At 43.3% G+C, this 20,723-nt stretch overlaps 1 protein-coding gene across 4 annotated transcripts in view; it reads left to right on the top strand.

Annotated features, from left to right (window-relative positions):
* Positions 1–20,723, top strand: part of MAGI3 (membrane associated guanylate kinase, WW and PDZ domain containing 3) — a 73,484-nt gene that overhangs the window by 33,895 nt on the left and 18,866 nt on the right. For all 4 annotated transcript variants that reach the window (XM_062626603.1, XM_062626599.1, XM_062626600.1 and 1 more), the window contains exons 2-11: positions 5,357–5,473; positions 7,297–7,416; positions 9,269–9,478; positions 10,794–10,968; positions 11,835–11,914; positions 14,028–14,085; positions 15,089–15,183; positions 15,806–15,994; positions 17,960–18,568; positions 19,413–19,444. In XM_062626603.1, coding sequence (XP_062482587.1) covers positions 5,357–5,473; positions 7,297–7,416; positions 9,269–9,478; positions 10,794–10,968; positions 11,835–11,914; positions 14,028–14,085; positions 15,089–15,183; positions 15,806–15,994; positions 17,960–18,568; positions 19,413–19,444 — 1,685 coding nt within the window. The remainder of the gene's footprint in view (positions 1–5,356; positions 5,474–7,296; positions 7,417–9,268; positions 9,479–10,793; positions 10,969–11,834; positions 11,915–14,027; positions 14,086–15,088; positions 15,184–15,805; positions 15,995–17,959; positions 18,569–19,412; positions 19,445–20,723) is intronic.

Consider the following 20,723-nt stretch of genomic DNA (forward strand, 5'->3'; position numbering starts at 1 on the left):
TTTCATGGGTAATTTTCATATTCCAGGTTGCCTGTTGCAGCTGCTTCTTGCATTAACACATCAGGCAGCTGAGCGTAACCTTGGGCAGTGAGGAATTCTGTTTGCGTGTGTGATGGTCTGAATTTCCAGTGTGAAGTTCTGGTTACTTTTCTGCCCTGCTTTGCTGCCATTGAGAAAACAAAATCACACGGCATGGAATCAGCCAGGCTGGAAAAGCGCTTTCAGCTCATCCAGTCCAACCTCTATACCAGCACTGCCAAGGCCACCACTAACCCATGGCACTGAGGGGGTGTGAGCGCTGCAGGGACGGTGACTGCAGCCCTGCCCTGGGCAGCCTGTTCCAATGCCTGAGCACCCTCTGGGGCAGGAATTGTTCCTCAGCTCCATCTAAACCTGCCCTGGTGCAGCCTGAGGCCGTTTCCTCTTGTCCCATCCCTTGTTCCTTGGGAGCAGACACCGATCCCACCTCTCTAAACCCTCCTGTCAGGTAGGGGTGGAGAGCAGTAAGGTCCCACTGAGCCTTCTCAAGAAAGCAACTAAGGCAGTTAGCTAACCTGCATCGTTTTCGTTCTGTTCCTGCTTCAGAGCCCTTGCGGACAGGGTGCTGGGGTCAGCCGAGGGAGGGCTGACGGGGGTTTGGGGAGCGGGGAAGGGTGGGAGGAAGGAGCCGGTCAGCTCCAAGGCCACCGGCTGATGAACACCGCCGCGGGGGCACGGCTCGGAGCGGCCGCAGGCCTCGCTCTGCCGGCGGCACAGCGGGGCGGCCCGGGCCCGCAGCCCGGCAGCGCCGGGAGGTGGCGGCAGACTGCCGCGGGACCGGGCCCTCACCGCGGCTATGCCCGGCCAAGGCCGCCGCGGGGCCTGTGGGGCCCGGTCCTCCCTGAACCCCCTGCCCCAGGCCCGGTCCTCCCTGAACCCCCTGCCCCAGGCCCGGTCCGAGGCCTCAGCTGCCCGCCCCGGCCTGCTGTGAGCGGCTGAGGGGTTTTTGTCCTTGAAGCCACCGGGGCAGCAGGCAAGCGGTTGAAATTTACTGCACGACCGAGAGCGCAATTCCGGTTTCACATCGGCTCCCTTAAACCGCGTTTTGGTGCTGAAGGCTACAGTGGAAGCGTAAGCCCTAGTAATTAATTATATAGCTTAATGAGAAAGTAGCATGCTTTTAATAAACTGCCGCTTGGAAAGATTGCTTTTATAACTAACAAAGTGTTTTTTGAGCAGTTTGAACGAAAAATGCCATCATTGGGCCCTCAGCGTTGCAGCTGCCTGTTTCCAGGAGGAGCTGGCATGGAAACTTCAGAGTCTGGCCCTCAGCATCACAGGCCAAGTGATGTGCCTTCCTACAGCGGTCACCTATGGCTGCCTGCATGGCATGCACGTTGGAATGGAACAGGATTTCCACGTGCTCTTCACAGTCATTTGTGGGGATGTTGCATGTATTCCATGTATTAGCAGAGTTAGCCAGGCTAGATGATCATCAAGGTGCCTTATGGTACCTAAAGGGGCTCCAGGTAACCTGGAGAAGGGCTTTGGACAAGGGCCTGTAGGGACAGGCCAAGGGGAATGGCTTTAACCTGCCAGAGGGGAGACTGAGATGAGCTCTTAGGCAGAAGCTCTTTCCTGTGAGGGTGCTGAGGCGCTGGCACAGGGTGCCCAGAGAAGCTGTGGCTGCCCCATCCCTGGCAGTGTTCAAGGCCAGGTTGGACCCAGGGGCTTGGAGTAAGCTGCTCTAGTGGAAGGGGTCCCTGCCCGTGGCAGGGGTTGGAGCTGGAGGAGCTTTAAGGTCTCTTCCAACCCAAACCAGGCTGGGATTATTTTGCTGTGATGACATTCACCCATTGAATTCTTAGAATCTGTTTGCATATTTAAATTATGAGCTGTGTTGTTTTACCAGCACTACTAATCTAGAAATGGACCTTTTTGTGTTGACTTCCAGTAGCACCGTGGCCATACCCATCTCTTTGTAATTGCAACATGTATACCTCAGTGTTTCCACGACAGGCTGGATGTATAAATAGTGTCTTTGTCCTGCTTGAGTGCAGCAGTGAGGGTAGCCTGACCATTAGAGTTTATGGTGTAATGAGAGATAAAAGCCATGACCTCTGGTTTTTGCATTGTCTCTGTCCCTCATACTTGCCTCCGTCCTTCACAGCGCTGTGTTTTGCTGCAGTGCTCCTTAAGCCTTTTTTCTCCTGCAGTGACTTCGTTTTCTTCACCAAACTGCAGTCTGCAGTCCCTGTTGAACCAGTTCCTTTGTGCTTAATTTAAGTTAAAGTGAAAGCAAAAGGCTTGTGCCTGTTCATCTTGCAGAACCTGAATGGTATGAAGTACATTATTCCTCTTGACTCGTCCCTGTGTTGCGTTTGGCATCCTTCAGAGGCAGCGCAGCAGTGCAACAAACACCAACCCCACACTTATTAGATCATTTTGGAGAGTCTGATACATGAGGGGCTCCTAAAAGCCTGCGCGAAACAATGTAAGGAGCACGTTCAGCGCCTTAAGGGGGGAAATATCTGGGTTTTGAGTAAAAAACAAGCTATGGAGGTTGCCTAAAGCAGTCCTTATTTTTTGTTTTCTAATGCACACCGTTCTCTTTGTGACTTTGTCATTTTGGTTACTATTTTGTTTGACTTTCTCCTATTTTCCTCAGGCAATCTTTTCAATCTTCAGTTTAGTCTCAGGCTATAGTCTGATCGTGAAGGTTTTTATGTTAAGGTCAACCCCTCAATGTCAGCACATCCTTCGTACCAGCTTTGCTTTGACTTCTTTTATTTAGACTGAGTTGATATTTATTGAAACAGGTTTATGAGCTTTTAAATTTTAAAACGTGAAGAGGGTAAGATCAGGGAATAAATAAAACCTCTAGAATTTTACATCCAGCACAGATTTTCGCCTCTTGCCAAGTTTGTCCCACTTGAAACACTCTGAACAGAGGTAACAACCAGCTTCATCTGCCTGAGTGAAGTATGTATATTGATGTGCCTAAGTGAAATATGCGTGTAGTGTTGAAGCGCAGTGCCATAGGTCTGGCTTTGACAGGGAGATGGATGGACCGTTTTAGGGGTAAAACATTTTTTAATGCTGAGAAACCATCTTGTCTACAAACAATAAAGTGATTTGTAGCAACAAATGGAAAATATTTTTCTTGCTGGGGATTACACCATTTGTTTTCATTTTCCATGACATGTTTTGCTCATTACGCTGCAGGAAGCAAATCCAAAGTTTTATGGAACACAGCTCGTGATGGCAAAATAGGGAATTGAGCTGGGGGGCTCGCTGTCATAACAGCCCAGAGCATCAGGCCCAGGGGAGCCCCGGAGGTGCTGCCAGATTCCTGTTTGGGAAGGAGTCAGGGGACAGGGGAGCTGCTCACCCCACCCACACTAGTGGGAATTGCTGTATTGCTTGGAAAACTCCTGGAAAGCCGTGAGGATTGTACTGTGGTGGTGTCTCAGTGCTGCGCACTGCTCTTTGTGTTTCTGGATACGGTTCTTAAATGGCAGTGTTCAAAAGGGGTGAGAAATATGCTTTTGGAGCTCAGGGCTCACATTAGGCACTGGGTGTGCTACCTCTGTGTGTGTGTGGTGGGCTTATTTCTTTGCTTGGGCTTAGAGTGGCTTAGTTTGGGATTTCATAGAATCATAGAATAGTTAGGGTTGGAAAGGACCTGAAGATCATGCAGTTCCAACCCCCCTGCCATGGGCAGGGACACCTCACACTAAACCATCTCACCCAAGGCTCTGTCCAACCTGGCTTTGAACACCGCCAGGGATGGAGCATTCACAACCTCTCTGGGCAACCCATTCCAGTGCCTCACCACCCTCACAGTAAAGAACTTCCTCAGATCCAATCTAAACTTCCCCTGTTTCAGTTTGAACCCGTTACCCCTTGTCCTGTCACTGCAGTCCCTAATGAAGAGTCCCTCCCCAGCATCCCTATAGCCCCCCTTCAGATACTGGAAGGCTGCTACTTGGTTTATTTACGGACAGCACAGACCTCTGTGAAGAGAGGGCTGATAGGTAACCTTGGTTTCACTCAGATACTTTCCAGCATGCCATTGAGAAGGTGCAAATTAAAATACAGTTTGCTGTTAGTGAATGGTGATAGAGGTAAAGTTTGAGATGGGTATAAGGTGTGCATCTGCCCTTGACTTGGCAAAAAGGGAAGGGAAAGTGTAAACTTGTCAAATGAAAACGTGCAGTGAACTTTCCAGCAGTGACACATGGTTGGGAGAAACTGGTTAGTGGTGGAAGGGGTTTTTGGGGTTTGGTGGGTTTGGTTTGGTGGGTTTTTTCCAGATTTGCCATTCCATGGAAGTACAGAAATCTCAGTTTAAGGCGTAGCTGAGCTTTTTATTAACACTGATGTGGGCCTGTGCCCCATTTCATTCTTGGACCTCTTGAGGTGGCCTCTTCAGCAGTTGGTCTCAGCAGGCTTCAAAGGCTCCTGTCTGAATCACTCCTGTGGCAGGTTGATGCATTTCATAGCCTGTTGCTGATGTAATTTAATAGGAGCAGCGTTTGCTCCAGCTTTTGTTTGCTCTTATGCTACACCAGCATATGCCTGCTACTGGGCATCTCCTACACTGGGTTTGGAAGACAAAGACTGAGTTTTTTCCCCTAAAGCCCTGAGTGTTCTGCTGTAGTACATAACTTAAATTTATCAAGGTCACTGAGCCCTATTTAATGTGCTTTCTGGGAAGATGACAGGGTACAAAAGATTGGTTTGTACCCTTCTGTCAGAAGGATGAAGCAGTAATACAAGAGCTCAGTTATTTGTGTGCTGAAGGGGCTGCGGTTATCTAGTGATATGACAGATTCACTAATGATACCTGACAGAAGTATTGCAAGGGAATAATTGTAAAAAAGCTCTCTTCTATCATGCAGGGGTTTTAAAAAGAAAATATTTTCTTTTTAGAATACCAACAATGCAGATTCCTATGTGATAAAATACTGAGGTCAGGAGCCCAACCAGTAGCTGTAAATTGAATAGAAAGTATCATCACTGTATTTTGAAGCAGTTTCCTGCCTGTAGAGACTTTGAATTTTGGTAATAGATTTTGTGGTTTAATATTTCTTTGTGATTTCCAAACAATTCCAGAACATTGTCATTGTCTCGCTTGGGAGACACTGAGGGTGGTTGGCTGTTGCTCAGCTGTGCTTACAGTCCCTGTGCCAATTTACAGCAGCAGAGTCAGGCTTTGGTGGCATAGAATGGCTTTTCTGTTCAGGTCTTTGGATTTAAAACAGCCCAACTCTTTCCACTGGTTTCTCTATTTGAAACATCTATAGCAGTGAAGTGCTGTCCCTGTGAGATCCTGCTTAATTTTTATGAGTTTTCTTGTTTGTTGTTTCTTAAGGAAAAGTCATCAACAAAGACTTGCGCCACTACTTGAGCCTTCAGTTCCAGAAGGGCTCAATAGACCATAAACTCCAGCAAGTGATCAGAGACAATCTCTACTTGAGAACCATCCCTTGTAAGTATGTAAAGATCAGCCTCATTCGATCTGTTCCTGCTAACTGCCACATCATTTGAGAGCTTTAAATCCTTCTCTCTTAATCTGGTTTAGAGTTTTAGCTTGCAGCAGGAACTTCTGTCAATGGCTTTGCTAGAATACTTCTGTATCTTCAGTTGCATTGAAAAGTTACAGCCAGTATGGACTGACAAAACAGCAAAACTTTAGGATTCAAGCTCAGCGTATTTTGGTTCCATCTGTGTTTTACTCATTGGAAGTTTGTCAGTTGTTAGAATAACCACAGCTACCGTGGGAAATATATCTTCCTTAGCATGATCAAGCAGGGCAAACACATCCACATCCTGATTTTTGTTGATGTATTCTTTTTTTGCACAAAGAGGAAACCAAGACCTTGAGAAGGTCATGTGCATTAGGCAAAGCAGCGTAGCTGGAAAGAAGAGTTGCAGGAGGGATTATATGAAAAAAGGGTTGCAATGACAGAAGTTACATGGGTTCAGTCATCCTGAGAAGACAGTACAAGGAAGTGATAGCAAGAAGGAAAGTGGCCCAAAAAGAGGAAGAAGGAACAGCACATGGACAAACTTTAGTATCACAGCAAGAATTAATTAGTGAGAGAATCTGGACGGTCCTGTCTCATCAGTTATGCCAGCCCTTCTGCTCTGAGCATCTGTTAGCCTCTCCCTATCCAACCCACACAGGTGTTAACTTGCCTTTAGCGAGGTGCCTAAAGGTTACTGCTCCTATGAGTAGACATTTATAGAAAGCACAGTGCAAAGGTATAGGACGCTCTGCCAGCTATCCTGTCTCTCACCCTTCTGTGTCATTTCAGTCCTTAATTATCTGCAGATCATTCTTTACCTTGTCTCAAAGGTTCACTGATTTAAAAAGCCTTTAAGTATTCACTGCACTAGAAACTGAAGTTTATCAGCTAACATTTTTGTAACTACAGGAATTCCATTCTTCATTTAGCATTGTTACCATACGGAGTGCACCCAAGAGCTTGTGACTTTCTGAAAAGATAATGATAGTGGAATGCAGTTTATTTAGTAGCAGCTCTTGTTCATGCTGCTGCCTGACAAAATGACATTATAAATGCCTTTAATACATTATAAATGCCTTTAAAATACTGTTAGGATATAGGCAGTAATGAATCAGTGGAGTCTTTCCCAGGAGAGCTTTAATTAAGCTGTTATAACTATGGGAGGCATGTATTTATAGACATAACACTTTGAGAACTTCTGCATTAACACAGCAATTTACTGATTACGTTGAAAAAGCTTACCTACAGCCAGGGTTTGGGCTGTGGCTGAATTACACTCTGAATTGTAAGGTTAAAAATCAGTTTCTGTGCTCAGATATGGGTTTAGTGGCCCAGAAATCTAGTTAGTGAGTTGGTACCAGTGGAAACAGCAGGAAACAAAGCAACCTAACAGTAGTGTTGAAATACCATAGCTGTTAAACTGGTCTCCAGAACCCCAGACTCCAACTGCCTGGCCCAGTCATTGTCAGCTTCCACAGAAGTTGGTTTTGCTTCACTGAGCATAAGGAATAATTCTCTCTAATTACCACACCACCCAACTTTTTTTTCCTCCTCCTTCCTCAGTGAAGAGGAGCTGTCATTCCTGCATAATTTATTGGCCTAGTTTTATACATTATTGTTCACTTGTTCACTAGTGTTCTAACTCTTTATCTTTACTGGGGTTGCATCTTTGTTGTGTAAAGATTCAAACAGATTTTGGTTTTACTGAACTGTACAGCAGGCAGTATTTGGTAAACAGGCAGCACGTAAGTATCTTACAAGAGTGTTTTCTCTGTCTTTTCAGGCACTACAAGGGCTCCCAGAGATGGGGAGGTCCCTGGGGTAGACTATAATTTCATTCCTGTTGAGCAGTTTAAAGCACTGGAAGAAAGTGGAGCCTTGCTAGAAAGTGGAACCTATGATGGTATGTTGATGACCTTTAGTGGAGTGGGAGAAGCAGTACTCGTGTCCAGTGTCTTGGTCTAAGTGTAGCTCCTTATACCCAAGAGGTGCACTTTTCCTGCCCATTGACAGTCATTACACTAGCAGAGTAGCAATGTATTAAGCTTCTTTATGGACTGCCTGTGAAAAGGAGTAGCAGCCTTAAGTCTCTCTAGTAAATCACAGGTTGTCCTTTCAACCAGACTTAATGCCATGGGAATATTTTCCCTATTGTGTTTCTGAGGAAGGACTCAAAAAATGTTTGTCTGTGCTTGGTACAATTTTGATTTAACAGAGTCAATTGTGTTTAAATCTCTGAGAACAGATGCATGTTCTCAGAGGCACAAGTCAGAAGGACAGAAGGCAAGGGAAATTGGTTTTGTTAAATGTGATGGGGAAAAACATTGTCATGAAGGGAGCAGAACAGATTGCAAACATCTCACGTTGCTTTTTGTATTTAAGTTTATAAAACCTGAAATATAATCTGCCTATTTTTTATTTTTCAAATATAGAGTTGTACTTGAACTGCACCAAATAACAGCCAAATTTTTGGAAATGATGAGTATGTGCAGCTTTCATTGATGCCATAGAGTCACAGAGAGGTTTGGGTTGGAAGGGACCTCAGAGCTCATCCAGCTCCACCCCCTGCCATGGGCAGGGACAGCTTCCATAGAGCAGCTTGCTCCAAGCCCCTGTGTCCACCCTGGCCTTGAACACTGCCAAGGATGGGGCAGCCACAGCTTCTCTGGGCACCCTGTGCCAGCGCCTCAGCACCCTTCACAGGGAAGAGCTTCTGCCTAAGAGCTCATCTCAGTCTCCCCTCTGGCAAGTTCAAGTCATTCCCCTTGGCCTGTCCCTACAGGCCCTTGTCCCAAGCCCCTCTCCAGGTTTCCTGCAGCCCCTTTAGGCACTGGAGCTGCTCTAAGGTCTCCTCAGGGTCTTCTCTTCGGATTTTTTCCTTAGCTCCCCTTTAGCTGACTGACATCACTTTAAGCCTCACCCTCCCTGATATTTTCTGAGGGTTTCTTATTTATTTTACTTACATGGTCAAACCCATATCCAGCCACCAAAAGTTACCCCAGCAGGAATTCGGGGAAGCTCTCTTGCTGTGTGCTCCATTCCCTAATAAAAATCATATGAGCAGTCAGGAAAGAGGTCAGTTGCTGAAATTCTTTTCCAAAAAACAACCGATGATTCCTAGACTTTGTGGTTTAGATTAAAATATTGAAGTAAAACTTTACTTTTCTGAAGCACAAATCGCTTTTAGATGAAGATGCATTCCCAGCTTTGTTTAGGAAGTGTATTGTCAGTAGAAAATTGCAGGGCTGTAGTTGTAAAATCAATTATTCATAACTAGTTTTACGTAAGTAGATACTTTATGTTGCTGCACAAAATCGATTTTCGTTTTGGCTTTACTGTGTTGCTGCATATTACTCTGTTAATCAGTTAATCACTTTGCAGAGTAAGAACTATTGATTTTCACTGTTTTGCTTCTCTCCGACTGCTCCCCAGGCCTCTTTAGGGTGCATTAGTGGATTCCAGGCAAAGTCACACATCCATCTTTTTCTTTGACAACATGTGGCAGAATAGAAATTCTGAATTACATCTATTGTTTTCTAATGTCCGGTAGCATCACTGGCACAAAGACAATGAAGGAATAAATAGGTTTTGATGGTACACTGGTTTTTGATAGTGCTGATGTCTTCTTTAAGAAGTTATTGTTCAGGTCTTTCACCAAAACCACATTACATGGGCAATAAAACCTTCACTGCCACTGCCAGTACTTTCAGCCAGTGTCAGTGCTTTAGTGACCTTGATTTCTGTCTCATTGTCAGGTAATTTTTATGGTACTCCAAAGCCTCCAGCAGAGCCCAGCCCTTTTCAGCCTGATCCAGTGGATCAAGTTCTTTTTGACAATGATTTTGATACAGAATCACAGAGGAAAAGAACCACGTCTGTCAGCAAAATGCAGAGGATGGACAGTTCTCTTCCTGAAGAGGAGGAAGAAGAGGAAAAGGAAGCAGTTAATGGCAGCGGAGGGATAGGTTGGTTGACAAGGGGAGAAATTCCCTGAAGTATTTGTATGACTGGATAAGAAGTATACAAATAACATTCATGCTTGCTTGAACCCCTTCTTTAGTTTTTTTAAGTTTGAAGGTGCTTTTCTACTCAAACTGGTGGTTTTACTCGATTTTTGGAATTATCTTTTAAAAAGAAACAGCTGTTCTCCCAGCCAGATGTGCAATTGCATCATAAAATGCACTGCTCAGTAGAGAACATGTAGTGCTGGGTATCAGCCAGTTACATGAGGAGGAAGGAAAAATTTATCTGCTCTTCAAATAACGGAATCTTTGCAGAGCATAATTCATACCCTGTAAATGTTACAGTTTAATTTTGAGGAGATTACTGACTTTGCTTGCAGGAGATTTCAGTGAAGCGATTGGTTTAAGGAGCAATACCAGCTCATAGTGTAAAATTGTCAGATTATTTTGGTTAAGGGAACCATCACACAACCTGAAACTGCCTAAAGGAGAGTTTGTGGAGAGGAATAAAGCAGAGTGTGTTGAGAGTGGACCAGCATCCAGTCGGACCTTTCAAAGATGGGCAGGGTTCCTGTTTCCTTTTGCTGTCATGGTTACTCACCATAAGGGGGAAGAGCTGATGGTGCAGAGAAACCATCACATTGCATTTGTTAGATGATCTTGTGTGTAAGGCTTTAAGACAGACTTATATTGACCAGAGCTGAGCTAATCTTGCTAGCTTCAGGGCTGACAACACCACAGCACAGAGTGGCCCAGTGGCCAGGCTGGTGGTTAGGTGAAGGTCATGGACATCACTGTGTGATGGAGGAGGCTGAGCATAAACTTGGGACTGAAGGGTGGAGGCTTGTGTTTAAAGCTTTCTGCAGGGATTTTGGGGAGCTTTTTCTTGCTGTGGCTTGTAGGAGGGTGGTGTTTGTTTTATTGGCAGTTTGGGTTTTCTCTACATTTCATTCTGGTGCTTGGAGAAATATTAGTAGGATTGGGGGGGGGGGGTTCTTTTCTGGTATTACAGTCCCTGTTCTCTATGCAGGAACGGCAGCAAAGCGTAGCCAGCCTGGATTTCTGCCAGTGTTGTTTTTTTTCAGGGTAGGTTCAGCCACATAATACAAGGTTAATTCTGTTTGGCAGGGGAAGAGCAGAGTTCAGTGTTCTTGTGTCAGCATTTCAAAGTTCATAGCTGAAAAAAAAAGTGGAAGAATGCACATCACATACAGGGCAGGGTTTGACATCCACTCGTAGCCAGATTAAGAGGGTGGTTCTTTGTGAGAAACAACATAAGCATGTGACAAACAGTAACACTTTCCCTGAACAACTGCAGAAAACAAAGAAAAACATTCGGATTCTCCTGACTGGATGAAACCTGTTCCCAGCTACAACCAGACAAGCAGCTCCATGGACTTCAGAAATTACTTGTCGAGGGATGAAACCCTGGAACCCCTGCCCAAGAATTGGGAGATGGCCTACACTGACACTGGCATGATCTACTTCATTGAGTGAGTAGACCAGCACCACAGAGAGGTTGCTGTGCCTTTTGAAGGAGAGAAGTGACGATGGGCTGCAGGGCTGAAGTCTAGGAAGCTGCCTGCTGCTCTTACACCTCTCTGTTTCTGCTCTTACTGCTTCTGTTTCTCTATGAAATTTATTATATCCTTACTCTTAGGTTCCTTACTGATAGTCATCTCTGTTGCACACTTGGTACAATTGCTGTCGTGCAGGAAACCTGTATGGTTGCACATGCAAAGTCAGTTTGTCATGAATTTTCTATCTCACAAAATACAAAGCTGGGTCAGTATTTCTAAGTGAGGTGTAGAACATCATGTAAACCTTTGCTATGTCGAATTGCTCTGAAGTCTGAGAGCTTGTTTATTCTATCTTTGCTGCTTTTGTTCATTGGCTGGGAATACATGCTTAAAATTACAAATAGCACAGATTAAAGCCCAGGATAGAAAAGTAGCATATATATGCGCATGTGAAAGAGCCTCATTTATGAATTCTAAGGCAAAAATGAAGCAGAAACCTTGCTGAGAGTTAAGCATAAGAGGAGGCTAAAACTACTTTTTCCTTTCAGGTAGAACCAGCTGCTATTTCCACATGAGCTCTTGGGGACAGGGGAGAGTGTTTGTACCTCTAGCATTTCACATCTGAAACACACATGAAGAGTTTCTAGTGTGCTGGTACCTCTGAGCGTCATTGTTGCCTTTTCTTTTTAGCCATTTATGATGTGACTATGGCAAAAATAAAGGTTATATTAAAGGCTACAGTTCACCAATGGTAGTAAATATTTAAAAGCTAAAGTAAAGCAAAGTTTCTTCAGTCGAGGGAGTTCTCTTCCTTTAATGGCCCATGTTCTGCTCCACAGTCATAACACCAAGACAACCACTTGGCTTGATCCGCGGCTCTGTAAGAAGGCCAAAGCTCCTGAAGATTGTGAAGATGGAGGTGAGATGTTCAGAACTTATTTGTCCCCTGTGACTGATAAAGGTCTGAGTTTATCACAGGTGGATACAGTCCATTACTGCTGTGGTAGAAGCTTCTTCCTGCTACATGTGGCTCTGGAGCAGGCAGTGTAGTGCTGAGTGTCTCTAGTTTGGCGGCAATAGAAGTTTATATAAGACTGGGGAAGTCCATAGTGTATTTTCCCTGGAATAATAGAATCAGACTGAATCATGGGCTTATCTGCATTCCTGAGAAGGTAATGAGATGTTTTATTCCAGTAGCTGTCATTACGGAGAAGAAAGCTGCATAGAATAGTGACATCTCAGTGGAAATTGTTGTGCAGATGGAGGAAAAGGTCCATAAGTATTAGAATATAGGAATAGTAAAGAAGATACAGCATAATACCTACTCTAATGATACTTACTGCATGTGACATGATACTATATTTGAATGCATAAGTAGAGGGAGCAGTCTGACTCCACCCCTTTGCACTCTTGCTTCAAGACTTACAGGTCAGGTTCATGATTGGCCTACAGACAATTCCTGCAACCATGTCCTGCATAGTAATGCAATTTAGTCAGCCAGAAAAGAGCACTAAATAGTTCTGTCTTTGGTAAATGCCTGACATGTTACAAAAGCTGAGGCAGACTCAGAATAGCCTGTTGTCTTCCTAAATTGCACAGCCTAACAACCACATATTCATAATGAAGCCAGCTGGAGCAATGGACACATACTGCTGCTTATTAAACATATGTGCAGCTCACCACAGGACAAAAAGAGCACTTTAAACAGAGACATGCAGGATATCCAAATGAACAACATCTAAATGAATAGACCCACTGTGTCTTTTGTCAAACCCTGTGGAGTGATGCTGGTATTAATAATTGGTAACATGCTGTCGTATGCTATGAAAATTCCTGTTACCATCAAACTTAGGGCAGCCTCAAACAAGATTACATAGCAGTTTTATCCTTAAAATGTCTAGCTACCTGAGTGTACCCATTATTCTAACATCTAAATTTCCGTGGTCAAGATAACTAGTAAAGTAAAGATAAAATAATTGGACCTCTGTTTTAACTGCTTACCACCTTCAGTCAGTAATGATCTGCTGCTGGGCACCATCTTACCAGGCTCTGAGTTCCCCATAAAAAAGGAGCTCTTCACACGTAAATTTATATGTCAAACAGGTAATTTTTTATTTTAGACCCCTACTTTAGGGATGTCCTAGGCAGTGTAAGCCTTAGGTAGCTTGCTGTGGCTGCAGGAGCAGCCAGGCTGCAGCAGCACTGAACTGCATTTTGTCATCTTGGCAAGCTGGGCAGTCTGTGCTGAATTTGATGCAGCCAGACCTTAACACGTGGTAGCTGCTTTTGGGGTTTCTTACTAAACTGTAAGCATCAGGATGAAATAGCCTATAGTGATGAGGGCTTTCTTCTGAATTATCACCTGTGGCTCTTACAGTTCTGAGTGACAGTTTCTTGAGTTGACTGAAAACTGAAACTGTGTCAGAATACAGTGAAATATCGTGATGTTATCGAGAGAAGAAATAAACATGGCATTGCTTCTGCGAGTGGTTTTAAACTGAAAATACAGGAGGATGGAGGTACATGGTTTTACAAGCTTGGGATGTGATACAGCAAGGCATTTATAGTTCTCTTCTGTGGTTTATCTGGGGGCAGAAGCAATCTGACCATATTCATATTGTATAGCTTAAAAAGTCAACAACTATCAAATCACATTCATAATTTATAATTAGATTAATTTCAAATAATGTATTTTTCTTCCCCTTTATAGGTTCTTCCTCTCTAAATAGGTTAGTTTGTATCTTGTCTTTAAGTTTATTATATGTTTAAAGTGGTGTGATTTTGTTGAATACAAGTCTCCTCATCCAGTGGAACAAAGTGAGAGTTATAGGGTTTCAGATTCCCTGGAACAGGCTGATATCCTTTCATCAGAAGGACCAGCCTTACACAAATAAAGGGAAGAAAAAAAGGACCTGTATTTTCCTTGTATTTTTCATGAGTCTGTAATCTGTCCTCTCGTTCCTTCATAAGAACTCTTGATATTTGCAGATAGTTTTCTATTGTAATGGAGAATTTGGTGTTTCTGATTACAGAGCTTCCTTATGGATGGGAAAAAATAGAAGACCCTCAATACGGAACATATTATGTTGAGTAAGTGCTAATTAGTAATTTAGCATAGTTATAAATCAAAAATAATGAAGCACTTGATATGCAATATATATAGGTTGTAATGCAATAGAAGTATGAAACATATCCAGTGGAAACAGTCCTAGGGGCAGTGAACACACAGTGCACACTTCCAAAGCACTGGGCTGTGGGAATATCTGTGGTATGACCTTATTGACTTACTAGAGTGTATTTCATTTGGGGAGGGAAACCAAGTAACAGCCAAAGTAATTAATTAGTGGGTATGAGCTGATGTAATTTTTCTGAGCTTTTACAAAGCTCAGGGCACTTGATTTAAGAATGACACCTGGTAACTGTAAAAGAGCAAAAATAACTTCTCTGTCATTGCTGCTTCCAAAGAGCCAACTAAATTACTACTAAACTGCTGCAAGAGCTCTTTGGAATCTCCTTCAGGTCAGAGTAAATGAAATCTCTCTTCAACCATGGAGAAAGAGTAAGTGGAGTTGAAAATGTTAGCTTCAGAGAAAAACAAGCTAACAGGTTTTGACTTTGCAGAGCCAACACGGGTGCTTAAATTCTACTCAAACCCAACTGTTTAGTGGTTGGGTTTTTTTTCCCCACTCTGCTCTATTACTCAAGTATCTAGTAGAAAAAGGTGATGTCTGAGCTTGTAAATGTCATAGGTGGATGGAAGCAACACGTAGGGTCAAGAGAAAAAGCAGGTTTTCTCAGTTCTAAGCTATTACAACCTTCTGAATATTTGCAGAGAGGAATGAAGTATGCTCTACCTGGTGTTTACAGGGAGTAAAATTGTATTGTAAAATACAAAAAAGTAAATCAGGCTGTTGAAAGAACCGTAATGCTTTCAGTGTTGATTATGATATGATTTATTGTTCATTCCTCCAGAGCATTAAGCTGAGATAATAACAAATTGTATCTGTAGATGTATCTTTTGTGGTTGTCTTTTCTGTGAAATAGGCAGAATGCTTTCTGCTGAAATCCTGATCTGCCTTTGGTGTGTTTACAGTCATATTAACCAGAAAACTCAGTTTGAAAACCCAGTATTGGAAGCCAAAAGGAAAAAACAGCTAGGACAGACTGATGCTGGCCCTTCAAAATCAGGTATCAGTGAATATTGTGTTCTTTGTTACCAACATCTTTATCTGCAAATATAAGTAACCAGTTCTAGAATTCATGAAGGCATTAGTCTTGTCTTTTTGCTGCCCATTGTGGTGTTGCCCTCCCAAATCTCTAGGGGTTTTAGAATTACTTTTTAATGTTAAAACGGAACTGAGACCCTAAGACTGCTTTAAAATAATTCTGATTGCTCTGAAACTGGTTGTCATAAGCAGCTTTTGAATATATGGAGGGTGAGAAAAGTCAGCTGGAAGATAGAGGTAAAACCACACCTTGGATATTTATGCTTTTAATATACTTTAGTCTTGATATTCAAGGGTTAGTGTGGTTAGAGTCTTAAACTGGGAATTAGAGGTGGCAACTTTAGTTCCAGCTCCGTTGTAATCTGTACGGTGATCTTGAAAAGTCTTCTTCATTCACCCAGTCAGCGGTGACATGGGTATAATGGTTATCTTGATTGTTTTAACTCCAGAGCAGTGCTGCACAGGTTAACCAGTGTTAACCAAAAGTCATTAACCTTTATGACCCCTGGAAAACCAACCAACCAATTTCCCAAAACTAACCCTGGATTCTAACCTTCATGTCTCTTTATTCCCTAATTCAAAAGGAGCAGAGAAGTCTGTGTTCACTAGAGATCCATCCCAGCTTACAGGAGCACTGATACGGACATCACTGAAGAAAAGTACAATGGGTTTTGGCTTCACAATCATTGGAGGGGACAGACCTGATGAGTTTCTTCAGGTGAAGAATGTGTTAAAAGATGGACCTGCTGCACAAGATGGGAGAATTGCACCAGGTCAAGTATTGTTTCTCTAAACTTCCTTTTCTTGTGGTGCTTTTAAAGAAGGAAGCTGCTGAGGCACAGGAGCTGGGTGACCCCGTCCACTGGCTGAATAGGAACACTTCAGTAAATGAAACAGTTTTCAGGTTTGTGAAAGATCTGTGCAGAGCAGAGTGTGAAAAGGAAAAGAAGCCAGGGTCTAGATATAAATCTCCTTTGAGGACATAGATTTCTAGAGCCCCAGACTGGTTTGAGTTGGAAGGAATCTTAAGGCTTATCCAGTTCTGGCCCCCTGCCATGGGCAGGGACCCCTTCCACCGGCAGGGTCACCTTCCACTAGAGCAGCTTGCTCCAAGCCCCTGTGTCCAGCCTGGCCTTGAACACTGCCAGGGATGGGGCAGCCACAGCTTCTCTGGGCGCCCTGTGCCAGCGCCTCAGCACCCTCACAGGGAAGGGATTCTGCCTAAGAGCTCATCTCAGTCTCTCCTCGGGCAGGTTAAAGCCGTTCCCCTTGGCCTGTCCCTACATCCCTTGTCCCAAGCCCCTCTCCAGGTTTCCTGCAGCCCCTTCAGGCACTGGAGCTGCTCTCAGGTCTCCCCTTCAGGAGCCTTCTCTTCTCCAGGCTGACCCAGCCCAGCTCTCTCAGCCTGGCTCCAGAGCAGAGCTGCTCCAGCCCTCGCAGCATCTCCCTGGCCTCCTCTGGACTCGCTCCAACAGCCCCATGTCCTTCTTACATTTGGGGCCCCAGAGCTTCATACCCCTCTGAAGATGACAGTAGCTCTGTTTTAGCTAAGACTTCTGGTTTCATGGCTGTTTCAAATGTTTTTTTTATTCCCTCTATATGTAAAGTAAAAATAGTGTGTTTGAATCCTGGCCTGTGTTTTGCCTTGTCACTGCCCAAAAACATCACACCAAATATTCAGTCTGCAAAGAAACCTGCAGCAGGAATGAGCAAGAAATGCTCTATGAACTGGACAAGTGAGGAAACAAGAGGCATGCAATCCATGAAGAATGCACACTTTTTCATGGTTACTATATGTTTAAACTAACCTATAAGCTTATTGGAACATACAGTGTATTGGAAAAGGCTGTGTGATTCTTTACATGTCACTTAAACTCTCTTAGTACTCAGATACGTCGAGTAAGAAGAGTTCATGCTTTTGATGATGTAATACTATTTATGAAATGAAACAGTTTCTGTTTCATTGCTGATCTGCTGTTTGAACTTGTTTGTATGTGCTTCATTTCCTTCTCTAAAACAAACCTAGGACAATCCTCAGGCATTGTGCTGTGGTACACACACGCGTTTGAGTGAAAAGATGTATATCCATTCCTGTTGTGTTCATGTGATAGTAGAGTTACTGTTTTACTGATGTCCAGGTGTTTAAGTGATAAGATGCTTTGTTTACTGGGAATGTTTTATTGCACATGCAAAGTTTCTTGATCAGAATGGTGCAAAACGATGAAACAAGGCTTTGGAATCTGAAGGCTACTTCCACTTCATTTTGGAAATACATGCTTAGCCATGTGTGGCAGCAGTGTAAGAATACAGAATGTGTGTGGGCACAATCCTAGCTTCAGTTTAGCTAGTCCTAAAATAAACATAGGACCTTCCTCCACTAGAAAATCCGATTTATTCTGGGTTGAGTTTAGGATGCTGTACAATGCGAATTAAAGTAGAAGACATCTGCTTGCAAGAGTGTGCGTGCACTGCTTCATCTCCTGTGGCTGGACAGTATCATTTTTTAAATCTGCTGCAGATTAAACTTTATATATTTAGCACACTGTGTTCTGAGATGAAATAGAATAAATGCAAAGAGGAAATCCTTTATGCTTCTTCACAACAGATAGCCAAGGGGTAATAGCCCAGCCACCGCTCGTTGCTAGTTTTGATTTCCTCCAGTGAGGCGTTGGTTCTGAGCCCAGATGTGGATGATTTCGTCTCTGGTTTTGATACCATTGTACTTTCTTTTGTAACAGGTGATGTCATTGTAGACATAAATGGAAGTTGTGTCCTTGGCCATACCCATGCAGATGTTGTCCAGATGTTTCAGCTAGTTCCTGTCAATCAGTATGTGAACATGACTTTGTGTCGTGGTTATCCTCTTCCTGACGACAACGAAGACCCTGTGGTAGATATAGTGACAGCTACACCTATTATCAATGGACCGCCTGCGAGCAAAGGAGATGTTTCTCTGACCAGCCAAGATCTAATAGCAGGAACAGTTGTGTTGGACCAGAATGGAAAACTGGGCCCTATGTTGGTCAATGGTCGTCTGAATGGCCCTTCCATGGATACAACTGAGCAGAGGATTTCTCTTGCATCTTCAGGAAGCTCTCAGCCAGAGCTGGTCACTATTCCTCTAGTCAAAGGTCCTAAAGGCTTTGGGTTTGCCATTGCAGACAGTCCTACGGGACAGAAGGTGAAGATGATTTTAGACAGCCAGTGGTGCCAAGGCCTTCAGAAAGGGGACGTAATCAAGGAGATTTGCCATCAGAATGTACAGAGTTTGACACATCTGCAGGTGGTGGAGGTACTGAAGCAGTTTCCAGTAGGAGCAGAGGTGCCACTGCTTATCTTAAGAGGAGGTACATACGTGCCTTTACAGCTGTCATATGCTTTTTGAAAGTCCCTGCTTAATGCAATACCTAAATCATGTCCAGTGTCAACTGCTCTCCAAGTGTATTCAGTAGCTGTAATAGAGAGGTGATCACAGGAGACAGGAGGAGGCATCAGCAGTGTGGTGGAGTTGATCACTGGAAATGCCAGAAAAATACTTATTTGTGCTTTCATATATTTATACCTCTTCATTCAGTCAGTCACAGACCAGAATGTGTTTTCTCCACTAAAGCTGACTAGTAGATAGTGTGTGTTTGCCAGGAGGAACTTGAATGAATTGTGGCTGCTCAATGTTCATTTAAGCTTTTATTGTAGCTCTGAGAGTGTATCACTGCAGTCACAGACTTTACCAGGATCTCCAGTTCTTTTTTCCTGTATGAACGCTACTCTTTCTGAATCTGCTAAGGAAATAATTAGATTTCTTTGGTAGCAAGTGAAATTCCTCCAGACAAATTCACAAAGTCTCCATATCCAATGAAGTGATGTGTGATTTGGTTGACCAGTGTGTAGCAAAAAGAGAAATGGGTATTTTTCATTGTTGTACAGCAATTTCTGTACAACAGATTCTAATTCTAATTTGAGATGTCTGTGATGTTTTCAGTTGACTGAACATTCAGTTTGCTATTTAAAATCATAACGTCATAGAATGGTTAAAGTTGGAAAGGACCTTAAGATTGTCTAGTTCCAGCCCCCAAAGAAGAGTGAATTAGTCACTATTTTCAACCTAGGAAGAGCTGATTATATTGCTATATTGCTGTGTAAACTTTGGGTGATCTAATACAGAAAATGCTTTCTACATTGTGTTTTCTTCAGGTCCACCCTCACCTACTAAAACTGCCAAAGGGGTGAGTATTGGTGACATGTTTAAATTGGTTGCTGATGGAGAATATTCAGGGGGGTTTGGTTGCAAAACAGACTCATAAATATGGTCTACTTAACACAAGAGATTCTTTTGAGGGTTTTTGAGTTGTTTAATGGAAATGGTGGATTTGTCTTGGACTACTGAAAAATCAAGAATGCAGCAAATAGCTTCTATGATAGAATCATAGAACAGTTAGGGTTGGAAAGGACCTTAAGATCATTCAGTTGGGGTATCTGTGATGTATATTAGCTCAGTAAAGAATCCTTGGACTTAATAAAATACCCTCTGATTTGATAATGCTGATAGTAATGGATGTTTTTGTCACGAGTGCTTCTTTTACAAGGTGGGCTAGTTGGTGAACAGAGCTGTTTCTTTAAAAATGTTTCTTGTACAGAAAAAAATATTGCATTTTAGGAAAACCCCACTACCAGGATGCAGATGGAGCTTCTTTTTCTGTCTTTGTCATGCTGGTTGAATATTGAAGTCATATCCCAGCAGTGGGATAAAGTAAGCACACAAGTTTAGTGTGCTTGAAACAGACTGCCCTCAGTTTAGCTTCAGTTTCTGTTCCTTGCAAGCATACAGCTGCCTGCATTGAATAAATCAGTGCATAAATTGCTGTAGTTTGAAGATGCAGGTCTGTCAGTGTGTGGCTCTGTGCAGGCAAGCTAAAAATACCTTGGATTTGGAGACTGGTGTTCTAGCACACGTGCAGTAGCAACTTCCCACAGAGCACTCAATGTTCAGTGGCATTAAGCAGCATGGCAGAATAATTCAGTTAAAAAGGGCAAGTTCTTGTGCTTATAAACCTACAAGAACTGACAAACTGCTAAATGGCTTGTGGGGGAGTTTTATTCTACTCCTTGTAAAAGGGCATATCTAAGTCTGTTCTGCTTGTGCTTTTGTGTAATGTGCACAGACACATGCAGACTGCCATGTTCCAGTCTTCCAGGTTGGGTTTCAGCCCACGATAAGTATTTAGAGTTACCTTAGTGTATAATTGATTGGAAATTAAGGTGAGAGACTATGAGGATCCTTGGTGTCCTTTCTTTGTGAAGTACTAATAGGTGTGTTGCAGCTATGAACTACTCAGTTTCTAATTCCTCATGCCAAGTGTGAATGAACCAAGTATGCTCCTCCTGTTCAGCCTTATAATGCTGTTGGGGACACCTGTAGCAAACAACCTGATATTGAGCACAGCTCAGGTGCTCTTCTTTGGAGGGGGTTTGGCAGAAGGCAGTGCCCATGGAACAGCTCGTGCC

Source organism: Pezoporus occidentalis, unplaced genomic scaffold, assembly GCF_034315485.1.
Source record: "Pezoporus occidentalis ecotype Australia unplaced genomic scaffold, CSIRO_AGI_Poc_V1 ctg294, whole genome shotgun sequence".
Classification (NCBI taxonomy): domain Eukaryota; kingdom Metazoa; phylum Chordata; class Aves; order Psittaciformes; family Psittacidae; genus Pezoporus; species Pezoporus occidentalis.